A 19,336-nucleotide genomic window follows, 5' to 3' on the forward strand; every position below is an offset into this window, starting at 1 on the left:
ATTCTCTTTCATTGAAACCCTATTTGGGTCATATACCATTGCACATTTTTGAAACAAGGTTAACAAAACCTGAATTGCTGGATTTTTTATGGGTCGTTTAATGGTAGTAACTTTTCAGAAGATTGCAAATGGTGTTTCTGTCTCAAATTTGAAAATTCGGGTCAATATTCTTCTGATTTTTGAGCAAATTTAATGAAATCAGGTACTTCATATTCAATGTCTGACATGAAAAATATACAGAAAATTTCAGACTTACAAATTTAATGGGGCAAGGTGACACTTTCTGCAGCAAAGTTTGGCCCAGAATTGGTAATCACAGCACACCATGACTTTCTGTTAGTATTCAAAGTGTTCAACTATTGCAAGATTTTACCATTGAAGAAATGGAAAGAAAAGGGAAGAGAATTAACCCTAACCAGGCCGGGCTCTTTTGGGTGTTCTGTGGCCCGGGGGGGGTTGTTTCAACCGCCCCCCCCCCCCCTTAAGATCTTGGCCGTCGATCACGCAATCGCCACTGAGATTGGCACATGCATTACCTGTGGCGTAATCTAGCACATTATACAAAAAGAAATGGAAATTGTCATTATACTAATTAATTATGTTAATATATGCATAAAATCATACATTTTGCTCTAAATCAGAAAGTAAAGCTCCTAGAATCCTAATTTTTGGTGATATCATTCTTTTTAGCATTCCTAACATGTACTAGAAAAAAAAAACTGGTATCAAACTTTATTTCTTATGTATTTTATTGTTTTATGAATTCCTTATGTATTTCTTTGTTTTTGACCTTTTGTTTGATCTTTTTTTTTTTTGCAAAATTTATGACAGAACCTTTTTCAAGCATAATTATGCTAGAATTAATTGATTTCAGCCTATGAAAGTGAAAATACTCGTATCTTTATGAATAAGGTGAGAAAACTCCATTTGCATAGACTTTATACACAAAATCACGTTTTTGAGCCATTTTCGGTCTGATAGGCATGTATAAAAGGTCATGCAGCATCATAACGGTATGCGCAACTTTCGCGAAAATGGTGTCAAAAAATGCGCGAGACTTCAAAGTAAAAACTCAGCGAACGGCGCCGTCAACAAATTTCGCGCGGCGGAATAGTCACGTAAAATGTTGTTGAGGGGGATTGATTCAAACCCTCCCCCCCCCCCCCCCTGAAGTTGATAAACATATCTCTGATAAGAGCAGTCGTTCTCCAAACTGACTTGCGGTTTCAGTCAGTGCAGGAATAATATAACACTTAATGAAGTTTGAAGACAATCTGTGCAGAGGTATGAAATTCCAAAGTTGTGGTTAAAGCCATGCAGAACTGTCGCTGGTAAAGAAGGCTGCAGCAATATTGGTGATGTCGCAGAGTGGAAGAATAATTACATAGAGTGTCCAAAGAGAATCCAACAAAATGTCATGTTTGTGTACCGGAAAAGTGAGCATTCCCTCATCTTTTCAAATTAATGAAATGTGTATCGACGCAGGACAATTTGTCCGTTAGTTGCAATTTCCTTGACTTCTTACTGACATATTATGTTCTGAAAGAGTCAGGTGCTCTTACACACAACTCTGTTGGAAAACAGTAAATACATGGAATTCATGTTTTATCTTCTATAATCTTGACCCACCAATGTGAGCATACATATTCTCATAGCCGTTTTGTCTAGCAATGATGGCATATGGACTCATTAAAAAATTACAAACGGATTTCCAAAGTTACCCCAAACTTCACTCTGTATTCTACTAATACAATGTATTTCAGCATTCACCAAATCCACAAAGCCTATCTGTTGGATGTAAACTCGCCCTTAATGCAAATAGTCCGTTGTACCCCTCTGAACTTCAACCTCAAGTTCTAAGCTCATTTAACATGTACAATGTCAACTCAAATGTTGAAAGTGCATATTGAGGACAATTAAGCTATGAATGTGTGTTATCAGAATCTCTACTCTGATTAAGCAAAGGTTATGCAAAGGTTATGCGTACGTCGAGGCCTTAAAATAGTCACAACATGCTCAAATGGCTAGTGCAATACATATCATAGGTTTTAAAAACCAGCAGCACGCTACATGTTCAGAGTAATCAATTGCTCATGGGTAGTTAGTTGAAATGATACTGTAGTAGCTAACGTCCCGATGAAGGCGTGTCAGTTGTCCATGGGGCATTTTGCTTAATTTCAACTGCTACTTCATCTGTAGGTCATTTCACAAATCCATCTCTTTTTAGCAATGCCAACAGATTGTTCATTTAGAGTCATATTGGGTGTTGGATGTCCAGATGTGGAAATGAATTCTGAGGTTCTCGTAGGGGACCAGAGATAGGACCTGGGCACAAATTCATAAAAGTTGTCTGTCTTGGCAAGTTGCTAGTCTCTGACATAGTAACAGTCACTGACCAGAGCTGGTCAATCAAAACCAAGGATTTTGCTGAAATTGTCAGAGAACGACAACATGTCAGGGCTGTCAACTTTCATGAAATGTTGCTCTGATTGTTAAATCCAGGTATGATATCATCCTTCTTCAGAAAAAAAAAAATCCCTCTGTCAATGCATGTAGAACCAAGGTAGTACATATATTGAATTTGTCAAAGTTTTTTGATGGTTGAAAAATGAAATGTGTCTTGAATTACCCCATGGTTGTCGCTAATGATGTCAGAGATAGTTAAATTAGCCCAAAGGTTTGGTTTGTTTGTTTGTTTGTTGTTGTTGTTTTTTTTTGTATAGGGGGCGGAGGGTTACTTCATCTTCTTGAGATGCCCATTGAGATTGCGAGCGGACTTGTCAGGAGTCTGCCCCTCCGCATTTGTGATGAGCATTATATGGCGTTCAAACAGGTCTTTCAAAGAAGTCACGCTACAGTATGGGCATGTTTCATCAAGAGTTAGATTCAATCATACAAGATTTTGTTCTTAAGTCTGTGACAGTTCATGTAGTTTGGAAAGAAAAAATCAAATGGAATTCGTGGGGGGAAAAAATCACAGCCTTTAGGCATGTTAGGAGAGGTGTGCCCCTCCCCTGCGATTTAGTAATACAGCAACTCTCTCTTCAGTGAGTGGGGATATTTACAAGGCAAGTTGCTGATTTCTCTGACAAAATGTCCTGTGCTTTGCCATTTTTTTTTTTTTTTTTTTTCAGGAGGGGGAGGGTTGTATGTGTTGTATACTGTTCGGTGTGAATGGAGATTACCCAGTTTCAGTGCATCACAAAAACCTTTAAAATAATTATATTATGTTTAATGGCAGCCAGTGTGCGACAAGTGGTGACCACGGAATCGAGAGAGAAGTATACATTAAAGACTGATTTTTAGGAAGAGAAATATTATGAACAGTGTCGTCTTTTCCGTATACCTGTAGTTACAGTTTTATTCTGCCCACATGGTTAAGAGCATTCCATATTTTTTTTTTCCACGATGTCAGTGCAATTGTCTTGTTTTAAAGGGAAAAATGTGTGCACATCCACGTTTTCTTTCTTTTTTCTTCATGTTCGTTTGGGAACTCAACTGTATTATTTCCTATACGTCTGTGCATCGTTGTACCTATACGTAAATTATCCAGCCAACCTCATAGTCCAGTCCAAACGGACGGGAGAATATCCTTCGACTTATGTAATTTCGGCTTACACAATAGAAATTAACGTGTTTGATATGTCCATCGGGCATTGGGGTATAGTTTTCGTCGACTTAGCCAATTTCTGTGTCTTTAGCGACGTCAAATAAGGCGAGGTTGACTATACGTGCACGTGTTCGGTCTGGAAATCAGCTGTTATCTAGGGACTCTTGTATCGCTCTTCTCTCGGCGGTAGCGAGGGGTTTATGTTGCCTCATCAACCGGCTGCGTACTCGCGGTATGAAGTCATCCCAAGTTTCGAATATGTGAATTTGTGATGGAAATTACAAGAGAAGAAGGGATTTTAAAACAAGATCATGTAATGATTCAGATGAAATGCAAAATCTCTTTCACGACCGCAAGGAACTTGTTAATTATAAAGTTTGATTATGTTTTCAGAAGCTTGTCCTGAAAAGAATAATGTCTTATGCATGTATTTATGAATGAGTGAGTTATGTTTGTCGAGAATGCGGAGTCAGTTATGATGCAGTTTGTGAGTGAGACTCGCTCTCATTATTTGTTCATGGAATATTGTTTTTAAATGTGACGCTGTAAGTGCCAATGTATTGCTGTATAATAAAGTGTCAAACTGTGGTTCAACCAAATTTTGTTTCTCGTTGTTTCATACATGCAGTTGTATGTTAACAGTGTAAATGCGTTCACATTCTAGGATTAAAGAAAAAAAATCTCAAAAAAGCAATTTATGTACAGGTATACGAAGGACCTACATTATTATCATTGTGATATCGAGGCAACGTATGTCTAAGAAAGAGAGAACGATAGAAACACAATTATAGTCGACTCCCGTTAAGCGAAGTCCTCGTTACCTACAGTTTTCTTTCGTTATAGCGAAATTTCAAATTCAATTCGATGTTATTGTCCGTTTCTGGAAATTTGTTTTGTTTGCATGCATACACCTTACATTGATACATACATATACAAAGCACACGTATGACGTAAATACATGGACACAGGGTTCCCACAGTCATGGAAAATCCTGGAAAATCCTGGAAAAATTTGTGGTCATGGAAAGTCAGGGAAAAGTCAGGGAATTTGGAAAATGTGTGAAAAGTCATGGAAAAGTCATGGAATTGCATTTACCTCTTGGCTATGGCAGCTTTCCAGTTTGTTGTGTCTCGCAACTCTCATACTCTGTGATCATACTCTGCTATAATAATTGGTGTTCATGATTTCCATTTTTCCCAGTTTTGTGACATCCCAAATTCTACGTAACTCCCGGGACATATACTAATGATAATAGATGTACATGTCATGAGTAAGATACACTGTAGTGGGTGGAACGGATGGCTGTGAGGGGAGGTGGAGGCCATCATAACGTGTCTGATTTTGGAAACCGTGCCAGAAAGGAAGTCATGGAAAGCAGCAATTTAGTCATGGAAAAGTCATGGAATTCTGTTTTCAAATTCCTGTGGGAACCCTGTGGACATGATAGACATACAAGAGATATACAGCGAAAAATATCATTGTCGGTATAATATCAAATTTCGTTGAAACCGGACAAATAAACAGTAACAAATATTTGTATAGAGCGGATAATGTTGGGACCTTCATTTTTACTTCTGTGTATTAAATCGGAATTTGTTATACATGTATCCGTGTTCATTATAATATCGGGTGTGCACCGTATATTTACATCACTAGAAATGCATACATTAGATCTTTCATTTCTGCATCAATGTACATGTATCTGTCGATCTGTCGACTTTTTTACGCGATGTCAACTCGCAATTACACGGAGTGAGCGGTGTCTTCAGTGGGTGATATTCATTATTCCGAAGATTTTTGTTTTTTTCCGGAAGTTCGTTACACTAAAAATGTAATACGGCTCGTTATAAATGAGGTTCGCTATTTCGAAGGATCGTTAATCCGAAATGAAAACTGGTTCATTATTCCGATGTTTCGTTAGTCAGAAAAAAAAAAAAAAGAGGGAGCGTGCTAACAGTAATTGATCCTCCTTACGAGCCTAAACTATTTCGTTTTAGGATTAACGAACCTTCGGAATGACAACATTTTCGGACTCCATTTCCCCGATTAATGAACCCTTCGCAACGTACGATCTATGGAACAATGAACCTCTTCATTTTCGGAATTAATGTACGAACCTTCTGAATAACAAACCTTCATAATAAGGAACTGAAACCTCTGCGGTACCTTAATTGATCTGCACATGAGCGGTTGCTTAGTGGTATAATACTTACTTTTGATTTTGTGAACTCAGCGGTTCAAGGATCTTCGGACTAATCATTCCATTCACACTGTTAAGGAGACCATCGGAATAAACAGTCTATATCACCCACAACCACAACACTATAAAGAAAATGCTTATGAAACCGAAACGCATTATATCAGCTATGTTAGCACCCTTCCGAAATACTTTTTGTCACGTGTTGAGTAGCACGGATGCGTTTCCATTTTGATTGGAAAACGGAAAAAGAGAAGATCTAATATCCATCTTAAAATGCATGATTTGTGTTGAAATGAAGTGACATCGAAAGCAGTTACGCTACATTTTGGGAACTTTCCCCCAAAAAAGTACTTCAGTTTGATTGCAAGCTGTGCAGAGGTATATGCAGAAACGCCACAATTGTGCCAGATTCTACTCGTTATAACAGTCATGTTTGTTAATTTTTTTTAAAGCTGTCTTACTATAATGAGTAGCATGATAGACTTGGATTGAATAATATGTATTATTACCCATATGAGGTAGTTTTGCCGGGCAATTGTAGTTGTTATTAAGCAAAAACAATATGGTTTTACTTTACCCGATAATCTGCATCTACGCGATGCAGGTGCTGATACTCGGTAGATCTTTCGATTCAAATTTAGTGTTTTTGACAGAATGGTTCTTGTAGCAGTTGTTTTTTATGTGAAGAATGGAGAAAAAAGACAAAAAAAGGGAAACTGGCTGAGCAAGGTGCATTTAGCGACGTTTATTTGAAGAGAGAAAGATGTTCTTGAAAGATAAAAGGTTTTACATTGTTCCAGTAAGTTTTCAAAATGTTATTATTCGTGCTTTCTTTGGTCCAAAATCACCAGCAACAATCACCAAACGTCAGGAGCGGATTTAAGGGGAAAGGTGGTGGTGGTTGTTGTTAGTTTTTTTTTTTCTGTTAGTTTGCTTTTGTTTGTTTGATTTGTTTGGTTTGTTGTTGTTTTTTGTGTTTTTTATTGTTTTTGTTTTGTTTTGTTTTTTGTGTTTTGTGTTTTGTGTTTTGTTTTGTTTTGTTTTTGTTTTTGTTGTTGTTGTTGTTTGTTTAATTTTTTTTTTAGCAGAACTCATAGGGCCTTTTGCGCCAGAGGGCAACGTACTAATGTACAGTGTAGATTACAGATAATATTATGAATGACATTCTTATCACATTACTCAGCTAATTTCTGGATTACTGCGACATCACGTGAAAAGCTCCGTTCAAACTGAACAAGAACAACATACCACACGCACAGACATTATGTAGTAAGCGATAAGAATTTGACCAATTAGAAGAGGGAGAGAGAGAGAGAGAGATGAATCTTGCAAGCTGGCATAACTTTTTATCAAGACAAGTCATCTTCCGAGAATAATGTCCTATACAGATATGTGTAAATGGCAATATGTACACATTATACATGCACACACATGCGCGCGCGCACACATACACACACACACACACATAATACTAAATGAACACGAACTTTGCTTTCGGAGATTCAGCATAGTGGGAGTCACGCGTGCAGGTCTCGGATCCCATCCGCAGAATGTTTAAGAAGCGAATGACAATCAAGTCAGATAAAGGTGAAACCATCGCTGGATGTATTTCTTTTTCAATGAAAAGTGCACAGTCCTTCGACTAGTTACTGAAATAAGTTAAGAGTAATAACCAATAATATCCCCTGCTTTCTTAAAGATGTTAGTCAAGTGCTCTTTTATTGTGCTAAAAAGAAAAAGGTGAAAATGCATTGATTTATTTCAAACATTTTTAAAATATCATTCTCCTTAATGTGACGTACAAAAGTTGTATTAGGCTTCTCAACCAGTGATGGCTGCACCAAAGCGTCAAAACTTCATGAAAACTTTTGAACGGATAGTCCGATTTTCCTCAATTTTCACTGATGTGTTCAACTCATGTTGCTGCTGTATTCACCAAATCAAGACGTACGTATATATTTGGGTTTCATTCCTCTTTAACAGAATACATGCCAATGGACAAAACACATACAAACAAACAAACTAATACTAGGAATTATCCGTAGGAGAGGAGAGGAGAGGGGTGCTTTCAAGTCCTCTGATCTTCAGCTGATCTCGATGGTAACAGCCCGCCATGTTCCATGTCAACTCCCGCTGGAATAACACGATCCTATAAAATTTCCCAGGTCCTCAAGGCGAGAGAAAAGTGTTTACTTCCAAAGTCCGTAGTCACATGACTCTTTCCTCTTCTTTTCAACAACATTGGTAGACTTACTTGAACCCTCTGAACTACTTTATGTAGTTTTGTCAACTCAGCAGTTTTGTGAGCTGTGGATGCCATGAACAGGGGAAGTATCCGCAAACTTTCCTATGTCCCTGAACTTAACATGGTATATCAACATATGAGTAGATATACAAACCTTGTATGTAGAGAAGGGTATTTTGTTTGAACGATAAAGCGCGTCCTGTAACACAGGCTTAGGGGACGGTGCCAAGTTTCCGGCAGGGCCGATCGTTTTCGAGGACGGATGTTATAGTCCCTACAATGAATAAACTTAACAGACACACACCCGTTACGGTGTTATCTGTTGCACTGACCTGCTGATAGCAAAGTCTAGCAAGCAATAAGAGAAGCGTTAAATACTTAAACATTGATCACTTATATCTAATGAAATGCCGAGGAGTGAAACCTTGGTCCAACAAGAACGGTGACTGCGTAATCTTTTCGTTCTTTGATATCAAAATACTGATTTATTGATATATTGATATATTTGTTTTCTTGACATTATCCTCGGGGTTGGTCTATTCAGTTGTACAAAACTGCTACTTGTATCTAAAGGTATGCACCCTGCAGGTTTACATGGATTTATACATTATGGAGAAACACGGAACATACTATCATATACAATAAATTTCTAGCTATTATCATACAACAGGAGAGTGAATCAAACAATATACATTATGTATCATGCAAATACACAATCAGAATATCAATGCCATTATGGAAGTGGAAAGAAACCCAGATATCAATTAGCATACATTAAAAAAAAAAGAACAAACAGTTAAAGGGAAAATCCAGTCCAAAAATAAGTTAGTCTGATAAAAAGAGTAAAATATTACGAGTTCAACGGTAACATTTTGATCGAATTCGGGTGAAGTTTCGCTAATTTTTCAAGAAACAGTTGTTTGAACGGTCAAAATGAACATGCAAATCGCGAAGTGAGCATGTCATCCTCTCACAACTTGCCATAGTTTGTACATAAACTTTTGAAATTTCCAGTTTTTCATTTAAACGCAATTATGCCCAAGGCTGAAATCCTGGTATATCTAACTGATCACTATTCTGAAGTTATTCAACCAGGAATGACATCATGTTTCAGACTTTAATGACAGAAACATTGAATTTTCATCATTTTTTTTTTTTTGTACACGGTCAATGCAAAATTGTGAGGTTGTGACACGGTTATATAGCTCACTCATTTGCATATTCATAATCACTGTACAAGAACTGTTTTGCAAATATTATCAAAACTTCAAAATGTCGTAAATTATTTTTCATCTATTTTCAGTCAAATTTTTACCGCTGAACTCGTAAGATTTTACTCTTTTTTTTATCAGACTAAATTATATTTGGACTGAATTTCCTCTTTAAGAAATGAAGATAAGAATTAACCCATCTGCACTCATTAAATCCACACACACTTCCTGATGACAATGATCACGTAGTGATGGTGATAATGGAGAATAATGGATAATAATGGATAATAAAGATGATGGTGGTGATATAATGCTTATGACAATTTTTACTTTGTTTTGTGTTACCATGATTGTCAAACATGATATTTTCTGTTGCATTTGATACTCTACTTTTCATATCTTTCGATACAGTAGCTCTTGCTCTGTCGTAGACTTTCCAGCTTTGATTTGAGTAAACCTTACCGTTGCTGATCATCAATTAAATAGATACTTGTGGGTTTTTTTTAAGATCTTTCATTACTGTCAGCGTCAAAAGAGAAGGTACACTTCAACAAAGGAAATATCCTCAATGAATCTTTAACCCTCACCAGTGCCGTATATAAAGAGAGTCTGGCCAACTGCTAATTTGGACGCCATGTCGTTACCGCGCGTATTACGCGTTACAGGGTACAGGGTTAGCGTGTACGCTAAGACGTAACAAATAACCAAGCCAAATAAGGGGTAGTTAACAATGGGCACTGCGTATGAGCGCACTTCAGTAACGACATGGCGCCTGTAGATCACGGGACCAGCTTTTGACCAATCACAGGCTTCAAAACACATAAGCCAAAAACCGAGTTGGCCAGACTCTCTTAATATACGGCACTGCGGCACTGACCCTCACTGCACACACTGGGATTTCTGCCAGTGACAAGATGTGCATAAAGTTAACCCGTTCTGCCCATACTTTGGACAGCCTGTATATGGTGCTATGCACGGAGTTTTCTACGTCAATCGACACTCAAAGCACATAAAGGATTAAACGACAAACATCATAATGATAAAAGCAGTTGACAGCTCCAGCAATAGGCTGAACAGGAAACGAGTTACAGCGGCATGCTGGGAAAAAAAAAATAATGCAATCAATCGTATACATTATGTCATAATCCGTTGAGATACCAGGGCATATCAATAGATCAGACGTTGTACTGCGTTGCTTGAAAACGCATTCCTGCAGATGGTACAGGGTTGGGACTATACTCGGCCACACGCAAGTGAACTTAAACCCATTTGTATAGAAGGACTACGTCATGGCACATCACGTATTTTATTATCTATTTGTTTCTTTCTTTATGTACGCATATATGTATAGTATTCATTCGTTCGTGTTTATTTATTTATCATCTATTTGTTTAGTTATTCATTTAATTTATCTATTTATTCATTCATTCATTCATTCATTCATTCATTCATTCATTCATTCATTCATTCATTCATTCATTCATTCATTCATTCATTCATTCATTCATTCGTTTGTTCTTACGTTGTACAAGCATTCGAAGAGCCTCCAGGAATATGCATATTGATCTGTTGATGATGAAACAACACAGTTTTTTTTTTTTCAATCAGCATGCCTTGTAGTACAGCCCGAAACTTGAAAAGTTAGGACAACAGACCCAAAGGAAACACATGGGATTTCAAAATTGTATAGAGATTGGCCCTTAGTATTTAACGTGTGAGTTGAACATGAACTTGGTGTCAGAATTCACTTGTTATTAGGTCATTTTAGGTCATTTTCATTAGGTCATATAGGTCCTAGTCCTATTATATGGACCAAGCTGGACGTTTTCAGTGGAAAGTGTGTATGTTGATCTCCTCTCTTTTTTTCTTTTGTAAAATATGACCTTAGAAATATTTTGAGGATGTGATTTTGTGGGACGGCCAATGTAGCAGCGACTACAGCTCACCGGTTTTACATCATCAGAATAAGCATAATAAAAGGGATGGCACAGTTTCGGTTGAGTTGGGGGTACAGGTTTCCAACGCTGATGATGATTTTTTTTTCTAAGATAATGAGAAACCTCTTATGAAATGAGAAAGAGCATATAATTCTTAGAGGAATTCAAAGTTTATTTGATGAAAATTGGTTTTGAAATGGCTGAGATTATATCCAAAACAAAGCAATCCCAATGAAAGGTGGAAGCTTTCTTTTAATAGGATCGCTTTGTTTTACTTTGTTTTTGGATGTATCAGCAAATTACAAACCGATTTTCATCGAATGAACAAATGAACTCTGAATTCCTCTTTGAATCATAATGCTCTTTACATTTCATAAAATGGTATCTATAAGCTTCTTGCAAAAATTTACAGGCTGAATCCTCATCTCAACCAATACTATACTATCCCTTTAAGCTTATAAGAGCGTATAAGACAACTAGTCTAGTTGTTCCAGCCTGTTCAGATAATACGTGTTCAGCTTGGTGCTGTCCGTGCCATATATCCCGTGCTTGGACATGTCGGGTGAAAATTTGGATGCCTCTGTCACCCGGCCGAACGCTTCGGCCAGGGTTCGGGTGTAGTGAGGAGCGTTGCCGCAGCACAGTCCCACATACTGGATCTTGAGCTGGGCGCACTGCTGGGCGTACCTCGTTATGTCACTCCTGGAGCATAGCAGACAGTTGAGATCAGCTGGAAAAGCCTTTTTCCCTTTTGTCAAGAGAGGAGGAGAGAAAGGAAATGCAGTAATATTCATTCTGAAATTTGCGTGCATTTTTTTTTTCAAGTGCTGGAACTGTCATCTACATTTTTGGTCACGTTTTCCAGTTCACAGTAGGCCTAAATTGGAATGAAAATAAATTTTCACCTTTTGTACTTTAGGCCTTTTGGCACATCCATTGGTTCTGTTCGGACCATATAAGAGCGTTAGTGGAAAAAAAAATCCCATGTTCCCTTTCTTGGAAGTTTATGGGCCTAAATTGATTTGATGCTTTGTGTGTTATTAGTTCGAAACTTATTATGTTTAGTTCATAATCATAGTATTATTACACGGAGACCGAGTGGTAGACGATTCCCCCGGACGATTCCAGAACAATTATATAATTTTCACCTTGGCAGCCTTCTAATAAAGCCTAATTTAAAAAAAAAAAAACAAAAACAAAAACAACACACACACACAACGATGTAATAGATTTACCCGCACGCTATTGATTATAATATCCAAAGGAGACTTTTGATCCTAAAATTTCACATTATCCTTTCAAAGCGCTCTAAATCTGGCATTTAGAGATAATCATTTCCGCAGTTGTAATTGTTGTTATTCTAAAGAAATTACCATTGCCTACGTTTTCAAAAGGGGGAGGGGGAGGCACTTCCGGGTTTCATGAGCTGACAAGCAAAAAAAAAAAAAGGTTTTCAGCACAAAAACAAAGTCTTACCACGCTCAAGGTTTCTATTTCTTTCTTTCTAGTGCCACTTATGCACTTTCGGGGTGAAAAAAAAAAGTGGGGGGGGGGGCAAAATATGGTGGTATTCATGTCCCCATCAGATAGTTGCTGCAACTATCTGATGGGGACATTAATATTAGATCTACACGGTGATATATACATCTGTTTTGATGATTGCTTACACTTTGTTAGGTAATAATCGAATCCTGGTTTGTGTTGACAACCCCCCCCCCAAAAAAAAAAAAAAACAAAAACAAAAACAAAAACACAACAACAACAAAAACAAAAACAAAAACAACAAAAAAACAACAACAACAACAACAACAAAACGTGAAGGTGACGTACAAAAAAAATAAGCAGATGAAATTATGGAAGATGTTAATTATTCAGAGGGCTCTGTAATCCGAAAGGCACAACTTCCGTGTATCTACACTTTTGTTAGTCTGAAGGTGAAATATAGGGTCCGTTGAACTGAACATTTTTTTTTTTTTTTTTTTTTTTTTGTGGCGTTATTCCGAGGGTTTGTTATTCTGAAGGTTCGTGAGTCCGAAACACAAACATTTCGTATACCGAGATGTTCGTTAGTCCGGAAATGAGGTTAAGTTAGTCCGAAAATTCGTTAATCCCGAGAAAGAAAATGAGATGAGGTTCGGAAGTCCGAAAATGAAATAAAGTTCGTTATTCCGAAGGTTCGTCAACCTGGGAAAAAAAAGGAAATGAGGTTCGTTATTCCGAAGGTTCGATAGTATTAAAAAATTTAAAGCTTATTCCGTTATTTGGTTAGAATCAACTTAAACTTCGAGTACTATACAGTCCGAAATTCTCCTCTTTTGCGGGCTTTTTATAGGTATTTCGAAGATAAGCGGATGATACATACCAGTAAGTGGGTCAGTGATTGTGAGAAATGTCGGGTGTTCTTCGGTGGTTCTGTACGGAACGGGCATGGAAGCAAGTGGCGCCTGTGCGAACAAGATCAAAGGTCATTGCCCATGGTCATTTTTTCCCCATTTTTTGTATACATTGGCATGATTATCCAAAAGTTATTGTGCATATCTTTGATGGCCCCGTGCTCACTCGAGTGTTCTTTGAGGACTTAAAGTATAAAGGTGACATAGGCCTACATTAATAGTTGACCGACTAAATAGGCCTATATAGGCCATGTCATTGCAAGTAACCATGAAGCCTACGGCAGTCATTGCTCGATTATTATGTTGTCCGGGCAATCCCCCATTGGCTCACGTGAACCTTGAATCATTTTGTAGAACATGAGACGTTTTGAGGAAGGGATCTTTATCGGGATATAAAGAAGTATCCGTGCCAAGATGACGTTTTTAATGACAGCGGATTCACAGTTTCGACGGAAGTGGAAGTTAGGACTGCAGTCGTAGAACTCTTACCCCAATATCGCCCTTGGCGGCGTTCTCCAGTAGCGGCATCATGGTGGACGGGCCTCGCTGGCAGTTGAAACCCACGATGTCGGCTCCGGCGGCGACGAGGCGGCGAAAGGCCTCGTTGAACTCGACGCCGTCCGTCGTGCACGACTTGCCATCGGCCGTCTTTTTGTTGTAGTGATTACCCATTGTGATGACAGCCGGTACACCTATACAAAATTCGATTCAAGCCAAATCGTGTCCTTCACGTAAAGCAGTGATAACCGGGGATAATATGATGACAATGCTGCGGTGATGGCAAAAATATGTGATATTAAGGGCAAGTTGCATGTTCGCAGGTGAAATTATATTACCAGTGATATTGACATAGATAAATACACACGAACACACAAGATTGCTTACATCTTGGACCTATTTGATAATTTGCAATAATTGCAGTTACCATAGCAACTCTAACTCATCAGGTACCAGAGACGGCAAATCTGTGGTTTGGTGTATGTTTTCATCATAATTTGTTCTATTTATTGTCAGCATTTCGTATGATGTAAGACTTTAAAGAAATGTCCTTCGTTTGAGGCCCGTTTCGGTCATACAGTGCACGTATATACCGTTATAACGAACACGATAACTACGAAATGCTTGTGACAACGGAGTAAAAAATTCAGGTCCAAAAATTATCATCTATATATCTTTCTATCCTTCACTGCTCGGTTATAACGAAATTTCGATATAACAAAAGAAACCGACGACTTCATGACAAGGGGAATTCACTGTATCAAATTTGGCTGCAGATTTATTAACAGCCAAAACTCAATAAATTGATCCATAAATTGGCAACACAAGATCTATAGCAATACGAAAATACTTTTCTGATTTGGGGAAGATTTATAGTGAATATAACCAGTTACATCTAATGTTTTCTGATATGGAATAAATCGTAAAATTCGGTGTTGCCAATTTGATAAGGGCCCTTCAGGAAGAAAACTACCTCAATATACGTTGATGTGTGTTTAAAGAGATGGTATAGTTTTCGTTGAGATGGGAATTCCTGTTTTAACTTTTTGCAAGAAATGGCAGAGATATTCAAAAACAAAGAGGTCCTAAAGAAAAGTGGGACCCACCTTTTATCAGAACCACTTTGTGTTGCTTTGTTTTTGGATGTCTCAATCATTTCAAAGCCAATTTTCATTAAATAAACTTTTAATTCCTCTTAGAATTGGATGCTCTATATAAGTGGTTTCTAATTATCTCGCAAAAAGTTAAAACCTGAATCCCCATCTCAACCAAAACTATACCATCTCTTTAAGTTGTAGGGCCCTATATTTCTACAAACCATTCCCATACTCCTTGATCGCTTTGGTGGCGAGAAGAGCTTCGCCAAGATGGTCGAAAGTTTCTCCGACGATGAAATCTGCTCCTTCCTCTACGGCCCACTCAATTTGCTCCTGGAAAAAAAAAGATGAGTATGATCATGATGACGATGACGACGATGATGTGCGGTTGTTGTCATCGTCATATTTGCTATTAGCATTATTATCATTTGTTTCTTGTTTGTAATCAGTATCCTTATTACTGTTATCACATTTACTAACAATGATTATCCTTATGATTATCATCATTATAAAAGTTATTTATCATATCACTTACCGTAGTTACATGTATTTTCATCATCGTCGTCGTGAAAAACTAGAGGGTATATCGACTACAAACAATGGTTCGTGTTAGGGTATTACAAGAATGCTTTCTGTTCGGTATAGTCCGGGCCCCATGAAATTGAAAATTGCGAATGCGTATGGTCATTTTTGTGTCAATTTTGGGACATTGTGACGTCACCCTTATCTGAATGGGTCGCGATGTCTTCGTATTACACCTTTCAGGGGCGGATCCAGGAATTCCGTAAAGAGGGGGCGTGTTTACAAAAATAAAGGGGGGGGGGGGGCGCACGCACCCCTCCCCCATTTTTTCTTTTTATTTCTTTTGTTTCAACAAAAAATAAAGGGGGGGGGGGGCGTGCGCCGGTTGCTGTCCTCCCTGAATCCGCCCCTGCCTTTGGGTGAAAGGGAACTTAGACAGTACGCGTGGCTGTATACGAGGCGTACTTTGAACATCGCGTTACACTCCGCTATCGCCTCCTCGTCGTCGGGCTTGTAGACCCACGTGTTGCTGATGTCGCCGGCCATGAGCGTACCCGTCTCGTCGGCGACTTCGCGGGCCATCTTCAGAGCCAAGCGATTTTGTTTTTCAACGTCGTCCTCCCGGCCGACAAGCCTCAACTTGGAGCGATGTCCGTAATACTAAAAGGTGGGGCGGGGAGGAGGAGGAGGAGGAGAGAGAGAAAAAATAGTAACAATTAGAAGAACATACAGAATACATAACGCATTTTCTCTATAGAACAAAATTGATCTCGGGAACCTGGTATGGTACATAATCTACAGAAATCACGTAAGTTTCGGTACTGACTCCTTGGTACATGCGAATAAATGAAAGAATATAACATTACGATGAAGATTTGGAATGATGAACTTTCAAGGTAATTAAATCAATGGATTGATTTTAATGTTCACCGTGAATGCCTGAACGACGTCGCTTCCGGCCCTGACGAAGTCCCTGTACATCTGCTTGACGAGATCGGGGTGGTCGACCACGACCTCGGGGGTAAAAGGACCGGCCTTGAGGTAGCCAAGGCGCTCGAAGGCGAAGACATATCCCTCCGCAACAATGACGGTCTCCCCGTCACGAATACGCTCCATTAATCCTATTGGGGGGGGGGGGGGGAGGCAAAACAATACAAAACAAAAGAAAACAAGATGAAATAAAACAAAAAACAGCCAGCATGAAACAGTTTGTCTTTCTATAAAAAAAAAAGAAAGAACAGGAACAAGAAATAGAGTAACAATGGTCAGTATGAAACTGAGGACAAGAGTAAGATTGTTTTGACCGGGATTCGATTTATCTCACTTCTGTTTTCACCCTTTCTGTACCCATAAGTCAATCGGTGCACAAATTTCACACACGTAGACCTATGGACAGGGAATATGTGGTACGCAGTGCTTTGATATATAATCACTCCTTTGATCGGTTACTCACCAACATTTCTTCTTTGCGATGCTTTTTAAGCATATTACAAATTCATTGAAACCACCCTCCCCATATGGAATAGGCAAGATTCGTAGAGGTACGTCGGAGATAACCCTTGTCCGATGCATCGCAGCAACAACAAGCGCCAATGCATTTGCAGATGAAACAAAAACTCAGCATTAGTGCTTTAAAGTAGTTCTTAAATGTAAGTTTGGGATAGAAACAACCACTGTAAAAATTTGAATCCATACAAGCCGTGTAATCAATGTTAAATATTGTTAGATACACAAAATGTGAACAATGGTTATAATAAAAAAAGTTTCCCGACTTAACGGTCTACGGTGATGGTTTAATGAGAAAAATACTGATGTCTCCTTATGTTTTAGGCGTTATTGCGAAAATGTTATATGGTAGGATGTTTTGTCATATATACAACAGGCCTAAGATTATGCATCAAATGTGATATCTTGATTGTTTTAAAATCACTGTTCCCAATTAAAAGTAAACAGGACCTTTGATTTGTCTTTGAACGACAGATACACGGGATCCTATGTTTGAATATACATTTGATAATGCCTCTTTTTTTTTTTCATTTTGCAAATGTTGTGTTAGAAAAAAAGTTGGATATTTGAATTTATCATTAATCTGTTTTAACTGTCAGATTCAAATTATACTGTGCTCGAATTAGTTCAATTGACTTTGTATTTCATTTATGTATGAAAAAGAAATTCAGAAATAAAATAAAATCAAAATCAAATTAATCAATCAATGCCAGCCGAGACGACAATTTATTTACCGATCGATTTTCGACTTTGCAGCATAAACAAATAAAGCATTTCCCAGTTGACATGAAGTTCAATTGCAATTAAATGTGTTCGATACGTAAATCAGATATGGATTTCTTATCATTCGGGGCATTGTTGATAAAATTACTGCCCCTCAGGATATCAACTGCATGCTATGAACCTTGACACCTGCTTGGAGAGAGCTCCTCACGTCGTATAGTAGGCCTATTCAGGATGTCAGGTGAGGTCCCTTGGGGCAATAATATCAACAATGCCCCCCCCCCCCTCAAAAAAAAAAAAAAAAAAAAAAAAAAAAAGAGCAGCCAATATCTGTATAGGCCTACTTGAATGCGTATTTCATTTCATTTCATTAATTTATTTAAGCACGGCACATACTTCAGTCCGGAGACTGTTCTTCCGCAGGTCCGTGCGGATAAAAGACAACATAAAAATGTAAGAGAACGTAAGAGAAATAAAAGCAAAAACTCACAATTAAGAAAAAAAAAACCCACAGAAAGCAGACAAACATGGTGAATAAACATGAGACATTCAGTTGGATATACAGCTGTGTTGGAAACGCACATCCCTTTGGCCCACCCCCGCCCTCCCAATTACGAATAAGTATCCGTTAACTCATGAATGCCCCCGGACCACTTTTTGTCCGATGTATAGTGTCGTATCTTTTTACCCTCAGTGTTATAAAATTTTGCTTGTATTTGATAATGTAGAATGATACAGTAACCTGTCCATATAATTGTCATTCTTAACATACTGAACTATTCAAGTTAACGTCTCAAATTGTCGAAAATGCGTATTTGCTTAATTTTGTGCAAATTCATTAATTCATTTAACTAGATTTTATAGCTAATTCTCAATAAAGGACCCACATGAAGTAAATTCAGATTACTTGACTCATCATAAGGACTAGATAATGATATGTAGAACAAATCTATGTCAGCACTTCATGACTTTGATTTGATTTGATTTGATTTATTTATTCATCGTAAATCCATGCAAAAAAAGAGTACAGTGAAAGTATGACAGGCACTATACAAACATCCAACAGAAGAAAAAAAAATGAAATACATCATAAGGAAAAGGGGAGAAAGCAAGAGAGAAAAAAACAAAACAAAAAGCAAGCAATGAATATGTACGGTAGGATTGCCCATTCACCTCTGTCTACGAAGACATGGCTGTTTTTCCATGGGGTCCTAACAAGAAATTGATATTGGGATAAAAAGATTCAAACTTACGCACTAGAACCTACAAGCGTTCAGATTTGTGGCTTTGTCTCGGAAAGCAGGCATGAATGTTATGTGTTGCGAGACAAGTAGGCATACACCACAATAATCACTTCTGAGCGGAGCAAACATGAATATTACTTCGGGAGCTCA

At 38.1% G+C, this 19,336-nt stretch overlaps 1 protein-coding gene across 1 annotated transcript; it reads right to left on the reverse strand.

Moving 5' to 3' along the window:
• Positions 1-11,589: 11,589 nt before the first annotated feature.
• Positions 11,590-16,830, reverse strand: LOC140243029 (betaine--homocysteine S-methyltransferase 1-like). The gene is made up of 6 exons (XM_072322769.1): positions 16,644-16,830; positions 16,179-16,373; positions 15,413-15,524; positions 14,086-14,288; positions 13,566-13,647; positions 11,590-11,951 (listed from the first exon to the last, which is right to left on the reverse strand). The coding sequence occupies exons 1-6, from the start codon at positions 16,827-16,829 to the stop codon at positions 11,680-11,682; spliced, it is 1,050 nt and encodes a 349-aa protein (XP_072178870.1). The 5' UTR covers position 16,830; the 3' UTR covers positions 11,590-11,679.
• Positions 16,831-19,336: the final 2,506 nt, after the last annotated feature.

The sequence above is a fragment of the Diadema setosum genome, chromosome 19 (genome assembly GCF_964275005.1).
Source record: "Diadema setosum chromosome 19, eeDiaSeto1, whole genome shotgun sequence".
Lineage (NCBI taxonomy): Eukaryota > Metazoa > Echinodermata > Echinoidea > Diadematoida > Diadematidae > Diadema > Diadema setosum.

Coding starts and splice junctions, on each gene's coding strand:
- LOC140243029 (XM_072322769.1), bottom strand. CDS start 16,829: ATGGAGCGTATTCGTGACGGGGAGACCGTCATTGTTGCGGAGGGATAT. Junction 16,374..16,643: donor ACGTCGTTCAGGCATTCACG/GTGAACATTAAA, acceptor CCCACCTTTTAG/TATTACGGACATCGCTCCAA. Junction 15,525..16,178: donor AGTGTAACGCGATGTTCAAA/GTACGCCTCGTA, acceptor TTTTTTTTCCAG/GAGCAAATTGAGTGGGCCGT.